Source organism: Xenopus tropicalis, chromosome 7, assembly GCF_000004195.4.
Source record: "Xenopus tropicalis strain Nigerian chromosome 7, UCB_Xtro_10.0, whole genome shotgun sequence".
Classification (NCBI taxonomy): Eukaryota; Metazoa; Chordata; class Amphibia; order Anura; family Pipidae; genus Xenopus; species Xenopus tropicalis.
In genome coordinates this window covers 101,994,592-102,011,622 of record NC_030683.2, presented here as the reverse complement: position 1 = coordinate 102,011,622, position 17,031 = coordinate 101,994,592, and the positions used below count along the sequence as shown (strand labels likewise).

Genomic DNA, 17,031 nt, shown 5'->3' with positions numbered 1-17,031 from the left:
GAAATAATCTGGCTGGTGCTATACATATTCATTTTCATGCAATTTAAGACATGATATGATAAAACCAGACATACTTAAAAGGACAGCAAAGGGTTAATATAGGTCATTTAAGACGCAATTAATTTTGCTTGCCTAATGGGGATATTAAGCGTGAAATGTATCTTGTCTAGTTTAATTTTGCTGTACAAGGCATACTCTTAGACCAGGGATCCCCAACCTTTCTTACGCGTGAGCCACAGTCAAATGTAAAACGACTTGGAGAGCAACACAAGCACAATAAAAGTTCATGGAGGTGCCAAATAAGTGCTAAGATTGGCTATTAGGCAGCCTCTATGCACACTATCAGCTTACAGGGGCTTTATTTGGTAGTAAATCTTGTTTTTATTCAACCAAAACTTGCCCCCAAGTTAGGAATTCAAAAATAACTACCTGGTTTGGGGGCACTGAGAGCAACATCCAAGGGGTTGGGGAGCAACATGTTGCCCCCGAGCCACTGGTTGGGGATCACTGCTCTTGGGCTACCAATCCAAAGAATTCCTATCCTTATTCCATTTCTTATTGTGGTAGAATTCTCTTACAGAAGACTTTCCATTCTGTGGATCTGCACCCTAGGGGACCAAAGCAGTGGGTGTGGGGGGGGGGGTCTTAACCTGAATGCCTATTGGGGTAATATCTGGAAGTAACCATGGTATTGACTATCCAGAATCTGATAAAGGGTGGCTGTTGTTGTAGGTTTATAGAAGGGAAAAAGGAAGAGGAAGTTCTGTTGTGTGTGAGAAAGGGAAAGAAGCAGAGAGAGAGGCATAGTAAGGAGAGAGATTCAGATTGCTGTGAAGTGTATAATTGTTTAAATAAAAAGGCAGTCTTGGTAAAGTCTTGGTGTCTTCCATATATATTCTTTGGAGCTTTTCATAATTTTTCCCGACATGATTTATGAAAAACATCTTCTGCGTAGGTGTAATTAGAGTGATATGACAGAGCTGCACCTTAAAATATATTGTTTTTATGATCTTTTACCTTCAAATTGTAAGGTAGTAGCCATGAGCAGCCTGGCCATAAATCTGGCATTGCCAGCTCATCCCATGTGGTCCATTAAATCCAGACTGTTAGGTCATGGACCAGTCTTGTTTTTTAAAAATATAATGGACCCATTTTTCAAGTCCTTAGATCGATCTGTCTATCTGATTGATAGGACCAAATGAAAATTGTCACATGTCCTAAATAACTCCTATATGTTCAACAAAGACTCGCCTTCTTACTATTCTGCTTTTCTCCTCACCATACCACCCATGAATGTATTTATATATGCTTATATAGTGATGTTCACAGATAGATAGATATATTACTTTCCTTACTTTGCAGCATAAAGAAGGGGAGGCAGAAGGGTGGTATGTGCACTCCGTTGAACAGAAGGGACTCTTAAATACTGTGTATGCTGTGTTGTATGCTTATGGGTGTAATTTTGCACAAGATCTCAGCTAGGGCCTGACCATTTGCCATGCGTAGTTGAATGTTGCCTCAATGTTGCTTGCTTTTTCCTAGACCAGGACACATCACATGTAGCCTAATTAGGGGAACTAGACACCCATAAGGGGTTGACTATGAGTCATTAATACAGTAGCACTATCATTATATGTATCAAACTCTTATAACTAATTGTGGTCTTGGTTTTGTTTTTCTTTAGCAGATCCTTCCTGAATCAGATGTGACATCACAAGATGGCTGCCTCAGTAAGGTAGGAACACAATATTCAACCTTATGCACAGTTATTACAATGAAATAACTTTAAGAGAATGGTTACCCTGAATAAATAACTAGCCATACTATCGATTGTTCTAACATCATATCAAATATTTGTTAGTATACTTTTAAATATGGAAGAACATCATGAAGGAACATTGCATAGTGTGTGAATGCCAATGTTATGAATTGGAATATAAAATGAGAAAATGAGCAATTCTGCTGATTGCTTTGTATAGTGAGTGATATGGAGATTGGAGATATCTTCAGATGCATTTGGCAGCCTCCTGTTGATCACAAGGTTAATCATTGACTGAAAGTATCTCAGTATGGTTCTCCTGGCTTTGAATCGTCCATCCCTAAGTAGCACAACGCAGAGAATTCTCAGGCTGCAAATTGCATGAATGTAAATATTTTAACGGTGACATCATTTGGCAAACGATGAGTGTGAGTGAAGCGAGACTTCAACATATTTCAAATACATTTCTGAGTCAATGGTAAATCATTGCGCATTAGATGAGACCAGATTCATGTCTCCCGACTTGTGCTCAATGTTGTTTATTTCTAATTGTACAATAATGTAAACCGTTTAAACTGAAGTCTACCAGTTTTTTTTTTCTTTTTTTCATACTAAGCCTTGGCATTTTTGCATGAAGTCTCCCCAATGTAGTTTTTAAGAGAATCCCCTTTTTTTTTACAGATCATTAAATGAGGCTAAAATAAATGGGAATAAAAAGGTTTGGGATATTAGAGTCGATCTATCTCTCTGCATGATTGGTATTGGAGTTGAACTCTGTCCAGAGCAGAGAATAAACCTGTACAACTAGAATAAGGTTCTTCTGTAACGCCATTGTGACCATCAATTGACCTTGTAAAAGGACCAACGTCTATGGGAGTGAACTTTTTACCTTATTTTCCTCCATAACTCACACTTTGTTGCCGGTGACACAGTAGGATCTTTCCCAGTGAAGAGACACTCTGGCAAGGTGGCAGAGCAGCATCGTTGGTATGACCCTCATCATGGGATTTTTCACATTCCAAAGCTTATGCATACCAACCTAATTAATATCACTTGACCTAAACACATACTTGTCTCTTAAGACATATATAGGTATTTAAATGTCTGTTCTTGAAGCAAAAGTGCTGTATCATCAGCATTGGCTGAAACTGCATGGGTGTCTACATGTGTTAGTATTCAAGGGCTGAATCAAGGGCTCCTCTTGTTTTATACTGTAGCGAGATTTAAAGTGATACCACAGGCAGACGATGTATGAGCAGTCTATTGAAAATTTGCTTTGCGCTGAATCTAAACTGTCTAACGATGCTGTGACATCGAGAGGTAATGAGTTCATCGAGGGATGGGCAGCAGTTTTAATAGGCAAGGTTAAGAAGGTCGCCCCCAGTAAGGTAAATAGTTCAAGTTCTGCACTTAATGGTTAGGAAAGAATAGTTGAAATGAAGCTTCTTAACTGGAAAAAAAAAAGTGTTTGATCGTTTATCCTCAAATATACAAGGAAAGTCGTAGGCAGGGGATGGAAGTTTTTGTCGGAAACAGTTTTTCGTGGAGTTATCACAGTTCATCCTATATATTAACTCGTGAGCGTGTATGAATGTGGGTACAAAGTGAGTTTTTATACAACTTACAAGAATGCTAAGCTAACACCTATTTATGGTGGGGAACAGCTCTCTTTATATTAAGAAAGTATTTCACAGATTAAGATAACAGGGCTCCTTTATGAACACAAGTGCAAGTACTAAAATAGACTCAAGGCTGTGCATGTCTGGGATGTTCTTTGCAGTTCAGTATAGTTTTGTTCTCACCAGTGTGTCCATCCCTCACCCTCTTTTGAGTCAAGTGCAAGTGCACCTATTGGCATAGGGCAGGGTTCCCCAACCTTTCTTACTTGTGAGCCACAGTCAAATGTAAAAAGACTTGGAGATCAACACAAGCATCATAAAAGTTCATGGAGGAGCCAAATAAGGGCTAAGATTGGCTATTAGGCAGCCTCTATGCACACTATCAGCTTACAGGAGGCTTTATTTGGTAGGAAATCTTGTTTTTATTCAACCAAAACTTGCCATCAATTCAGGAATTCAAAAATAACTACCTGGTTTGAGAGCAACATCCAAGGGGTTGGGGAGCAACATGTTGCCCCCGAGCCACTGGTTGGGGATCACTGGCATAGGGGAACCCTGAAACCACCCCCAATCCTGTGAATGTGGTAGTAATGCCAGGGTTCCTTCAGCATGCTGCATCAATAGCCAAACCAGACTTGGGCTCAAAAATTACACATTACACAACAAGCTCTGTAACTCATGCCATATTTATGATAAACATTTCAGCAACAATTATCTGAACACAAGTGTTCTTTTTTACACACTGGACACAATGTGTCGGACGCAACTCTGCATTGTGGATAAGGAAACGTGGTGATTTTCTTTCAAAATTGCCCTTTGCACTCTGCACTTGTGGTCCTACTTGATCCTTAATATATTTGTACTACAGCATTGTTAAGTAAGTGTCCAGTTTAACTGCAACCCAGTGTTATTGCAGCTACGTTACGCGGATACGTTAAAACCTCCACATGTGCTTCAATGCAATTTGAACATTTAAACACAATTTCGCTAAAAATCTTTAATGTTCAGATGTCATTGGGCACAAAATGACATCTGCACCTGATTCTTTAGTCACAAGCAACCCAAGCCACTGTGGGAACCCTGGAGCTACTGCCGATAGCTGTCAATAGGCATACTGTCTGTGATATACAAGAGTGGACGGGAGCTCTGAACACAACTATGTGGAAGTGCAAGGAGCATCTTCAGATGCTAAAACCTTGAAACCTAGATGCTAAAAACAAACAAACAAAGATATGGCTAATGCCATGCTGGGTGAGTTTGTTTCACAGAAGGTATAGCTTCTTAGACGGTAGATGGGATTGGAAACCATGTTTAACCCTTGGAGTGCCATGCACTATATTTTTCACAAAAACTTAGAAGCTTGTTTATTAAATTTGTTCCATCAGGTTTTACTTTGCCACATAAAGGCTGAATTGTCTACTTTAGAGTGAACAGAATATTCCTGCAGAGACAACAAACTGTCAGTTTATTTAGCCAGTGGCTGGACTCCACATTATCCATTATCCCAGATAATTCTGCTATACGTTATACAGTATGTTGATTTAGGAGGTGTTTTGTCATTTCAAAATATTAGGCTCTAAATCATCAATAAATATTTTATTGATTAGTACATCTTACACAAATCCAGCTGATTAAAAAGTAAAAGCAGAAAAGCAGCCTGTTATCCGCATTACACAACATGTCACGTATAAATGTTTTGCCCACAAGCTGGAAAGGAGAGGGATGATTCAAAGCATTCAGACCAATTCAGCTTCTGCTAAGCTTCCAAAATGTTTTGCAACAGGAAGTTGCTGCTGGAAGTAACAAACAAAGTTGCTGTTTCGACACACCCTGACATTTCTGATGGCCTAAAATAATCTTTTTATGGCAAGTGCATATTAGGAGACGTATTTGGGTGCTTTTTAAATCATTTTTTTAAAGAAAATGGTCACATGGCAACACATACTAATGTTGTGGAACAAACCAGGAAAGAGAATTTAGTGCCTTAAGCTTTCCAAATACTGATAAATAAAAACTTGCATAACAAAAGTATACTGTATATAGCTATTGAGTATTGTATGTGATTAGGTGTCATCCAAACAGAACAACCCATAATGATGCCAACAGTTCAGTATTTAAAGAGCTGCATGACAAGTAGTGTAGTGCTTAGTGTACTTTGGAAAGAATAGAACTTTTGGTTATAGTTTTTTTTCAAATTATTTGGGTGCCAGAATTTCTTAGTACAAGTAAGAAAACATTATTCGTGCCGGGGGGATAATAGAAGCTATGATGACATTTCTCCATTGGGTGTCAATGGCAGGACAGCGGCAGCTCTCTTCCTTGCAAAACCTCTGTAACCTATGATGCCTCCAATTCTATGATCTGGGATAGTGGACTATTCTTTAAAGGAATTATATAAGTTTTAGTATGATGTAGAGAGCAATATTCTAAGATAATTTGCCTTTATTTTTTATGTTTGTTTAAATAATTTAACCTTTTTTTAAGCAACTCTCCAGTTTGGAATTTCAACAGCTATCTGGTTGCTAGGGTCTGGTTTAGCAACCAGGGAGTGGTTTGCATGAGAGATTGGAATATGAATAGGAAAGGGTATAAAAAGAAAGATAAGTAATACAAAGTAACAATAAAAAGTAACAATGAAAATTGTAGCCTCAAACAGCAATAGTTTTTTGGCTGCTGGGGTCACTGACTGCATATGGAAGCTGGAAAGAGGCAGAAAAGAAAGGCAAATAAGTCAAAAACTATAAAAAATAAATAATGAAGACCAATTGAAACATTGCGTAGAATTGGGCATTCTATAAAATACTAAGAGATAACAGTGAACCACTCTTTAAAAGTCACCACAGTACTAACCTCATTATTCTCACTGATCACAGCTAATTGCTGATTGGATGTAACGTTCCCAGTCTCTGTGTATGACAAAAAGGGAAATTTGATGGTTCTGTTCACAAGTAGTTTTGATTTGGGCTGTAAGAAATTACCCAACAGACAAATGTAAAAGTAAAAGTCTCTGTAGCTGTAAACATTAGAGCACCAGCCAATGGAAAGGCGCAGTCATTTTTTCCATGTTGGTGGTAATCATGAATCTATAATAATTACCTTACTTTTCTTGGATTAAGATGCACCCTTGTGGCTTGTATCTGCTTTCTTTATAAACAGCGGCTGAGTCATCCTGTATAGCAAAGGGCTTACACTGACAGCAAGCTGAAAGGTTCAATAATATTGCATTTAATGTAAAAAGAAATAAAACATTTGCCTTTGTATATATATATATATATATATATATACATATATATACCCTATAAATATGAAGGTTTGGTTTCTTTTAGGGCCAAAACCTTGCTTCTCATGATGTGTTGTCTGTCATAGTACATAGCTACATAGAGTCCATCTGGCTAAAATTGACAATGTAATTGTAAACTAATTAGGAGAATTAATAAAAAAATTTTACAGGCAGTTTATGCCTAATATCATATTTCCTCATAAAAATACTGAATTAATTTGTAAATCATAGTAAAGGTATAGGGTCTGTTATCCGGAAACCTATTATCCAGAAAGCTCAGAATTACAGGAATTACAGGAAGGCCATCTCCCATAGATTCCATTTTAATCAAATAATTTCAAATTTTAAAGAATTATTTTCTTTTTCTCTGTAATAAAAAAAACATTACCTTGTACTTGATCCCAACTAGGATATGGTTAATCTATATTGGAGGCAAAAAAAATCCTATTGGGTTTAATTCATAATTAAAGATTTTTATGAAACTAAATATATGGAGATCCAAATTATGGAAAGAAAACCCCAAGTCCCAAGCATTCTGGATAAAAGGACCTATACCTGTACTTTGACTTAGATTCCCCCTCTAAGGGCAATGGCACACTTTGATTGCAGGAAAGCTGCATTTACAATTAGAATCACAAATAGCCTTAAGGTGGCCATACACGAGCAGATCCGCTCGCTTGGCGACGTCGCCAAGCGAGCGGATCTTCCCCCGATATCCCCACCTACGGGTGGGCGATATCAGGGAGCATTTAGGTAAAAAAAAAATAATCCGATCGTTTGGCCCTGGGGCCAGACGATCGGATTATGTGGCCAGCAATGGGGCAGTCGGATCGGGGACCGCATCAACGAGCCGATGCGGTCCCCGATCCGACCGGATTTTCTAACCTGGCCGATCGAGATCTGGCCAATTTCAGGCCAGATATCGGTCGGCCAGGCCGCTCTGCCCTGCCCATACACGGGCCGATTAGCTGCTGAATCGGTCCAAGGGACCGATATCGGCAGCTATAGTCGGCCCGTGTATGGCCACCTTTAATTTCAGTATATGTATGGGCTATATTATGTGTGTTTGTATATTTGTATTCACTGTACAACAAAACAATACATTAACAGAACAGACAGAGGTCAACACAAAAACAAAATATAAATAAATGCAATATATATGTAAGATTGTGCTAAGTGTTTTGTAGTCGTTTCTTATGCATGTGTGTAGTAGCCTTAGCTAGCCTGGTTCAGTTGATATACATATATCAGTGAAACACAGGACAGCAAAAATAATTCCATGAAATGTTCACGTTTGTTGATCTGACCCCCCCCCCCCCAAAAAAATATATTGTGTAGCCTTACTAGCTACTATAAATAAAAGTCACTTCATATGCCTTTTTCCTTGAAGGTATAAGTCTCAGTGACAGCAAATAAATCCTGCTGATGAGGCATAGTTGGGTGGGATGGGTGAACATCAAAGAGTGCCATAGGCACAACAGTTCCTCCAAGGAATCATTTATAAATGGCAATCATCAACCTGTTTATCACCGTCTGCCCCTGAAACTCATCTCCCAGAAACCTTTGGTTATTGGCTTTATTCAGGGAGTTGCAGTTCTTCAGCAGCAGTTGTGCCAAATATGGACAAAATGCACATGGCAACAAATAATGCATTATTTAGCATTTGCAATGTTAAATATATTCAAAATAATTAAGTGCCAAAAGGCTGAGGAGTCTTAAAAAATCATATTCATCCCTTACCTCTGAAATCTTAAATTCTTAACCAAAGAAATAAAACAGCAAATATCCTTATACATATACAAATGGTGCTAAATATTTGCTTGTAATACTGAATTAAGAAGCCGACACCGTTACTTAACAATGAAACATTATAGTCCCTCCACATTTTGATAGTAACTCGTTTCTTTGACTTTTTCCTGAAAGCCGGTTTCTATAAATGTTTTCATTCTGGAGGTCTTCCATCCTCTTTAAATGTGCTATTTTTCTAGCTCTGGTGACATTGGTCCTCAGAGGATTTTCTCTTCAGTAGACTTTCTATTTAGTCTCTGTTTACTTAGAAGGAATAGCCTAGGGGCTACTGGAGAGAAAACATCTGTGGGAGATAATCTATAGAGTTATCTATCTATCTATCACTCTTGTCGGCCCAGTCTCTCTTGAGAGCCAGCTGAGAGACTTGTAATGAAAAGGCAATGCTGAAGAGGCTTTAGGGACAAATAAAAAGACATGTTAAGGGCTGGCTGAAAATGGATAGAAGACATTATTAAAGCTCAATAGCCTTCTTATCAAAATCCAATAGGATAGACATTTGGCAAAAGCTGTACAATTATTTTTTAACATATCACAAGGCAGCATTATCTTTCAGCAACAATAGATGGAATCTGTTAGCTTAAATCCTCTCATCTGGAAGGATTTTGACCTCCTCGAGACATTCTATACTCCTAAAGCAAACCTTTACCTATTTGTGTGGACAATGAAAATAAACAACAAATGGAACGACTTCTTATCACAGTTTACAGAGTTATGTCCTCGTTTTATACATTTACTTAGCCTTAGTGCAAATCTGAAGCTTGGGAAAAAGGTTTACACGAAACTGCCATGTCGTTAAATAAATACCGAAATTAATTTAGGTTTGAACATCCCCCTTCCTTCATGGGGAGGCACAATATTTTAGCTAGAGATCATTTAAAAAAAAAAAAAAAAAAAAGCTTTCAGTTCAGTTGCTTCTAGCCTTAACATTGGACAGAACCGAATATAGCAAATAATAATAAAAAATAATAATAGCAGCAGCAGTTGCACACCAGTTTGTTTGCCCTCAACTAGCGATAAAAAAATGTCATTTTAATATCGCACATGAAATCTGCTTTCAGCAAAGATAATAGTGCTTTGTGGCATACACATCTGCATTACTGAAACTATTAATCTCTTGTCATTTAAAATGAGATATGTAATACTTAAAGTCAAAGCAGCCATCTGATACCTCAGCGCCACAATATTTGCAGCCAAGTGATGGATTGATAATTATGATAATTTGTAAAATGATCATTTGTGTATGATAAGCGGAGGTTTGTCCCACCCGGCCAAGCACAATTTCCTATTAATCTGGACTTTCACAAATGGCCCCTGGTAACAAGGGATGTGGAGAGGTCTTCCTATGGGAGCTACGAGACTGATGAATTATGACCTGGATCAGCCAAAGCCCAGACTTCAATAAGGAGCCAGGAAGGTAGTTAGAGAAGCGCAGGCAACTGTTAACTGTCTTTTGTAGAGCAATTATTAGGCCACACAGCCTGAGGCCAAGAGGGGACCTATTCATATTGATAAACATGTGTATTTACTAACTCTATTTATACAATTATTGTTCTCCAAGAAGTGCTTGCTTGTGTCTTAAACACATTTATTAACTGGCGTCCTGCCCTGAATATAAATTGTTTTATTATTACAATGCAAAGAATGGAATCTGAATTCCTTATATCAGTTTATGGAACAACAATGTCATTCTGCTCTGTTAAGAATTAGAAGTATTTTTGATTAAAACATTGTATGCTGGAAGGTACTTAATGTAAGAGCCCTGCCAGCTGAAATAAAAATATTTAGTAAAAGTTAAGCCACGTTACAGGATGAAAGGTGTAAGAATGATAACCAGCCTAAAATAAATTATAGGACTTGCGTTATGATCAGACTATTAGCCTGGTTTTGTCCGAATTACCACGCCATTAATCCATGAATGTGTTGTGAGGGGGGGCACTCTCAAGGCAGTTTCCACACACCATAATGAAATCCCACGAGAAACCATCAATCTGTCCGAACAGGAAATCTTGTCTGCCGATGCCCCCGATGACATGTGTGAGAGGTCACTGACCAACTCAAAAAAACTGACAGTGGCCAAACGTCAATCCTGCTTTGATTGAAATGAACTTGGTTAAATAAAGAAATGGGTGGAATTTTGCCATCTGAGCGTGTGTAGCATTGTATGCAACCCCCCTTTATGTATAACAACATAGTTGGCCTGTGCACGTTCCATGTTGTTTACAGTGACATTTTAAAGTTCAGCACTTTATGGGATGATTAGATGGATAAGGAATCATTTTTGAGTAACTTGAATACTCAAGTATTCTTTATTTCTTTTCTTTTTTTTTATTTATAGTTTTTTTGGAGACCAGAGCACCAACCGTATAGGGGGTAGGATAACCCAATAATAACATGTGTCACTTATATGTTTTTTTGTGAGGACCTGGCCAGGGGGTACACATATTCATGCCCCCCTAACCTGTCCTGTGGCCCAAACTTGCATCCAAAGTTTTTGTAAATAGCACCTATAAAGTACCTTACCATGTGGGCCTACTCTTAATATGCAACAAACAAATACAAAGCTCTACAGACACTGGGCTGATTTACAAACATTGGTGCTAAATTGTGGCAGCCAGTTACCCATAGCAACCAATCAGATTTTTGCTTTTTCAAATTTGTATTAGCCTACTGAAAGCTAATTGCTTATTGGTTGCTAAAGCAACCTATATCTGGAAATAAGTTATACCTAAAAATTAACTTAAATAGAAGCTCATATGGTTTACGTTTATTCTAATTTTTGAGTTTTTTTTTTTTTGACTGATAAATCTCAAGATTTAGCAATCTAAGGGGGAGATTTACTAAGACACGAACGCTCGGAGCGTTCATACGAACGCTCCGAGCTTATTCTCGCCGATTTTTTCACGCTCGCGAGCCGCTGTTTACAATGGTCAGTACGAAAATTTTGTGCCTTTCAGATCGCCAATAAGATATTATCGTGAGTAATACGATTTTTTGGTAAGCATTTTCGGGATATTTGCGATCTTCAGAAATTTTCGATTCCATTTTTTCCCATTCGTGATTCGAATTCGTGGATTAGTAAATCTGCCCCTAAATATCTATAAAAAAAAATTCCAGATTGCGTGGAAAAAAATGTGGTTTCACATTTTAATAAATCTAGCCCTCACACACTATGGTTAGTATCAGGAGCCAGTCAACCATCCTGTGTGTTTTTAGTTGCTGTTCTATGATCACCAGATGTGTGGTGGTCCCAGGGCAAGTTCATCAGTTCCTTTATTTTATATAAAGTTTGCAATATAATATATTTTCTGTAGAGCTCACTTCTTACGTTATGTTCATTTATACCTATGAGTGGGGGCCGTGGGCCTTTGTTGAGTTGTAGAAATGTTACCACACTTTACGACCACTAGGAGTGCTATTGTTCTCTTAATTTATGGATAATTTATATTTACATATAAATCAAGGCAATACATATGAATAGCATTTACACAAAATCATATGCAAGTATGTAATATTTATCTGTGGGGGGTATGCTTTAGCCCATTCACTGGACTTTTTTTCCTTGTTAATAAAGCAAAGAATTTAATTTGACTTCTAACACTGATCTTAGCAACCTTATAGACTTGCATTAAAACTACTTAGGAGGAGATTATGGAAATGTGTCCAAGTATGCCCGATTCATGTCTGAGTGGCACAGACAGAGACAGCCCTGATTTCTAAAATATTCTTTGTGAAAAGAACTGCCTTGTTCCAATATGTCTGCCACAAAGGAGGTAATGAGGGGAGGGGGGGTTGGGTAGTTAGCTAAAAAGTCATTTTTACAACGAGTCTATTTCCATTGTTGGAAGGCTCCCTCATAAAAGAACCAGCAGTCCATTAATTCACTGAATGAACATATAGTAAAGTCAGTTCCCTCTTGAGAACAATAATGTTGAGGTCAGCTTAGGCTGCCATGGAAACTAAGTACTACTGAGAAGTTTGCATCCTTGAATTTGCTCAAATGAAGGCAAAAAGACTGGAATGTGTCTGGAAAGGTGCTAATCGGCAGAACGTTGCTTAAGTTGCCATTATTACAAGTTGCTGGTTTTTCTCTTTATTGAGAAACACTGATGGTTTCTGTTTTGCCCAATAAAGTTTGTTTTACGCCTATTCTATTCACTCATTTTATCCTATTTAATATAGCAAACATACTCCAGGCAATGATTTATTAAAAAGACTCTAATTGAAATGCCATAGGGATGAGCCAAAGCCATCATTTTTGCATTTAGCTTTATATTGAATCCTAAACAATTTAGACAAATATTAAACATAATTTAAACCCCAATTTGCATATTCAAATTGAAAAAATATAAATAAAAGGGCCTTCTATGAAAAAATTCTCGATTAGTTGTCCATAGTTGTAAAGTCACGGCAGGGAGTCAAGGTGCAACTGGGTAGGGGGGTGGCTAAGAAGCAACCATCTCCCAGGTTGGCATCTCTGCAAAGTTTCCTTACTGTTACCACTTGCTTTCCATTTACTGTAGTGGAAAATGTATGGCCCATACTTGTGTCAGAAGGTTGTTATTTACTGGTATTGTTGTACTCCCAACCTTATTGTGGCCATTCACCTTGTCACAACTGTCTTTGTGCCCAGCAGCATAATGTAAAGGGTCCTTAGGGGTGCTATTACCAGTCTGTTAGGAGAGAGGCTGATGGGATTTGAGCAACAACTAGAGGCCACAGGATGTACCTTTTAGACTTAAGATAGCCATAGGCAGGTTAATAAAAGAATGGGGCACTTGGGCCTGCCAACCCAACATATATCTAGTCAAAAATCTGTAAGTTGGGCGAGTTTAAAAATTTAAATTGTTGATGCAGCCCTGGTTCAATGGGTTCCCAGTGACCTGTAGAATACTCCAATAGGGATGTAGCGAACCTCAAAAAAAAAGTTTGCGAACGCATTCGCGAACTTACGCCAAAAAGTGCGAATATTCGCAAACTTTGCGAACCCCATAGACTTCAATGGGAAGGCTGATTTTTCTCTGAAAAATACTTTGTTGACACAGCGTTGCGTAAAACCGCAAAGGCAACTGGCAGACCTAGTGGAAATACGCGGCGTTTTTTGCTATTTCGCACTATTAGCACCATGGAAACGGGATTTGCTTACACCAGTACTAGGCTGAAAAACGCCATGTGTGGCTTGTGCGGCATTTTTAGGGCGAGAAAAAACGCAGAGAAAAAAAAAACGCGGCGAACCCAAATTGCGAACATACGCGAAAAGTTTGCGAACTTGTGAACACCCGATGTTCGCGCAAATTAGTTCGCCGGCGAACAGTTCGCTACATCTCTATACTCTAACCCTCACACTGACCTCACCAAAGAAGCGGATCTTTAAATGTATGGCCAGCTTTAATGGAAGCCCACTGTTCATTCATTACCCATGGCTCAATTTTTCCAAACTCCATCAGTGGAATTAGATCCTTGTAGCTTTCTATTTCTAGCCTCATGGAAAGTAGACTTTAAAAAAGTTAGATATTCTGAACTACAACTCCCCGCATACTTAGCCCTGCCACTTTAAAACTGGAAGGGGAGTGGCTTGTGCTTTACCTTTTGTTATTTATCATAATACACACCTGTAAAACATATCTGCTAAGGCTGCTTAATGATACAGTAGAACCCTGGTTTTCCATTTCCCAGGGGACCATGTCCAAAAGGTGAAAATTCAGGGAAAGCATTAAATCTGGGAAATAAAAAAAATGCAGCTTGCCTGTATGGGACTGCGACAAAATGGTGTCTAGAAAGGCATAAACTCTGGGGACATAAAATCATGGTTCTTCTGTATTACTTGTGTCACATTACACACCAAATCTGTGGCATCCTGCCTTTATATGGTCATGAAACAGCTTGGTGCATTCTAATATCCTTATATTTACCATAGAGGTACAGTATTCCCATTATCATAATTAGAAAGAGCAATATGTTTATACTAAAAAAAACAGATAGTATCTATGGGAAAAAATTTTTATTTAGCAACAATTTTACTACAGTTTTGTATCTGAGCATTTTTTAATAGCCCTTGGCTATTTTTGGCCGTCCCATTTTTTTGTAAATGTCACTTAACCCTTTCCCTTATAGTAGGAGACGCCTCTTTAGATGACAGCATTTTGTAAAAGCCTCTGCTGGTGCCGACTGAGTTAAATAAGGAGTTATAGAATCAGATCTGTCTGAATGACTAATCACTTGTGGAGTTTATCATGGAGATGATTAAAAGGTATTGCAGCCTCCAGTTATTTTCAACATGCCAGAATGCCCTGGAGATCCATGTGAATCTGCTGCCAGCCGGGCCCTGTCAAAGCTGAAGGCAGACCAAAATCAACGGCAGGAAGGTCATGTGAAAGAAAACCCTCAGTCATCAGAAAGTCCTTGGCCTTCTACCCTCTCTGACATCTTGTGACAAATCTTAAATCATGAAAGCAGACAAAACATCACCAATTTGGGAATGATCGCCTCTGGGACACTGTTTTTCTTCCCCTCCTGTTCACTGCCTTGTCCCACTGTGTTTCTTTTGTCTCCCTACTATCTATTTCTTTGCTGGAGTTTCAGGGAGTAGAGACATAAAATTAATGTGTAGCCCATATGGCATAAGGTCCACCATGAGGAATTACATAGAGAACAAAATTCAAGATCGAGATTGTAGTAATTAAAGTATTAACGCATATGAATTTAAAAATAGAAGTAGTGGCAATATGTCATCAACTCAATTCATGTGTTGAAATATAGTGAGTCAGGCCAACTCAATAGGCCATTTCAATTTAGCTTGCTTATGGGCAGGTAAGAATAATACCAAAATTCTGCACATTAGTAAATTATTTCAGTATATAACAAGGAGGTTTAACCTGGCCATCAAAACTAGGACAAGAACATTTCTTAATATGTGCTCACCTGCCCTTTCTGTATGGTTTAACCTCCCCATACCCCAGTTCAAACTCAGGGCAGAACACCCATGTGTACATATATGTATGGGTACGGCTAGAGCATGGTTGATAAATTGGCTTGTTAGATAATTTGGCTAATTAGAGTTCTGGTTTTAGAGCAATTCTGGAGTCACCAAGATGTATGGGAAAATGCAGAAACACAGTACTGAACACTTATGACTGTATAGAACAGCAATGATGTTTGGGATATATTTACAAAAAATGCGAAATGTTTGGAGTAACTAATGCTAACAAACCTAGAGTGTTTATGTAAAGGTAAATCCAACTATGGCTTACGCATCCGGGGTGTCATTCTTCTATGAATGAAACCCCTGTAAATAAACCAGCTTTCCATATGTTCATGCAGTCCACATGTTCTTACCTGGCATTAAGCTTAGTAGTATTTCCATATGCAGACCACAAAACACATGTCTACAAAGTGGATGCCCAACAATGTTCCACTGCCTTAGTGCCACATGTACATGGATGGGGTCAGATGCTAATTAAGAACCCAGGTTGGGAGTTGCAATCTACTTAAAGTAGTTGGACACTTTTTATGCATGCATTAGTAATGAGTTGGATGCCACTGAAAAATAAATCGTATAGAAAAATATTAAAATGAAACAACTCGGGGACATGATGCAAGTCGTAATACTTAAGGTGAGAGGTGCAGATCATCAGTGTTGTTAGTGTAGATTAACTCGAAATATACCAGCAAAAATCATCCAGTTGTTGCCCAGCATGAAGTTTTTGTAAAAGGACTTCAAGTGTGAAAATATTAACATTTTAGGTAGAATTTCTTCTACTTTAGGCTATAGTGAGGAAAAATGATTTCAAGGATTTCCTATTTTGAGCATTGAAGCAATTTAGCAGTTCAGTAATTGTAACTGAGCCATCCAAATTCAGACTGGAAGCAGCTTTTAATGATTAATCTTCAAAGTATCTTGGCGTTGTTACATTATTAATCAAAAAATATTTATCCAATTGTCTGTCTCTGAGATGAAATTTATATTCTGTTTTAAAGCAAAAAAGATATTGTAGATATTTATCAATTTTCTTGTGCCTTCTTGCATCTTTTTATAAAAGGAATTAGAATATTAAACTGCCAAGATGCAACTAAACCAATAGGCACATCAGGTCCAAATTCAATCTGATGAGAAAAATATATCTCATTATTCAGTTCTAGGTTGTCCCATAGAGCCAGATGCAGTTAAATTAGAAAAACATTTCACTGTTTATCACATGGAAGCTCCATTGAAATCTATGAGAAAAAAATAGAACTGATTTAGTAGAAAAGTTTTCTCTCCCAAACTGAAACCCATAAGTTTTCACCATAAAACAACTTTTCTCATGGAACTGAATCTCGCCCTTTGCTTGAATCAAAATGTTTCTATTGTTCCACTTACTTAACAATCATCAAAAATCTCAACTTGCTTTACTGTCAATGGGAGCTTTGCTCTTTTTAAAATTTTGATAAACACCCTAGTGCTGAAAATGCTGAAAAACATATTGCAACTTTTGTCAGCATAAAGCCCATCAACAAACCCATTTTCCAATGATTATAAATCCCTTTGCTACTGTGGGGATCATTTTTTTTCATGAGTATGATTAAGC

General features: G+C 38.0%; 1 protein-coding gene across 6 annotated transcripts in view; it reads left to right on the top strand.

The window, feature by feature from the left end:
- Positions 1-17,031, top strand: part of prdm16 (PR domain 16) — a 400,466-nt gene that overhangs the window by 203,263 nt on the left and 180,172 nt on the right. For all 6 annotated transcript variants that reach the window (XM_031905689.1, XM_031905688.1, XM_031905687.1 and 3 more), the window contains exon 3: positions 1,685-1,735. In XM_031905689.1, coding sequence (XP_031761549.1) covers positions 1,685-1,735 — 51 coding nt within the window. The remainder of the gene's footprint in view (positions 1-1,684; positions 1,736-17,031) is intronic.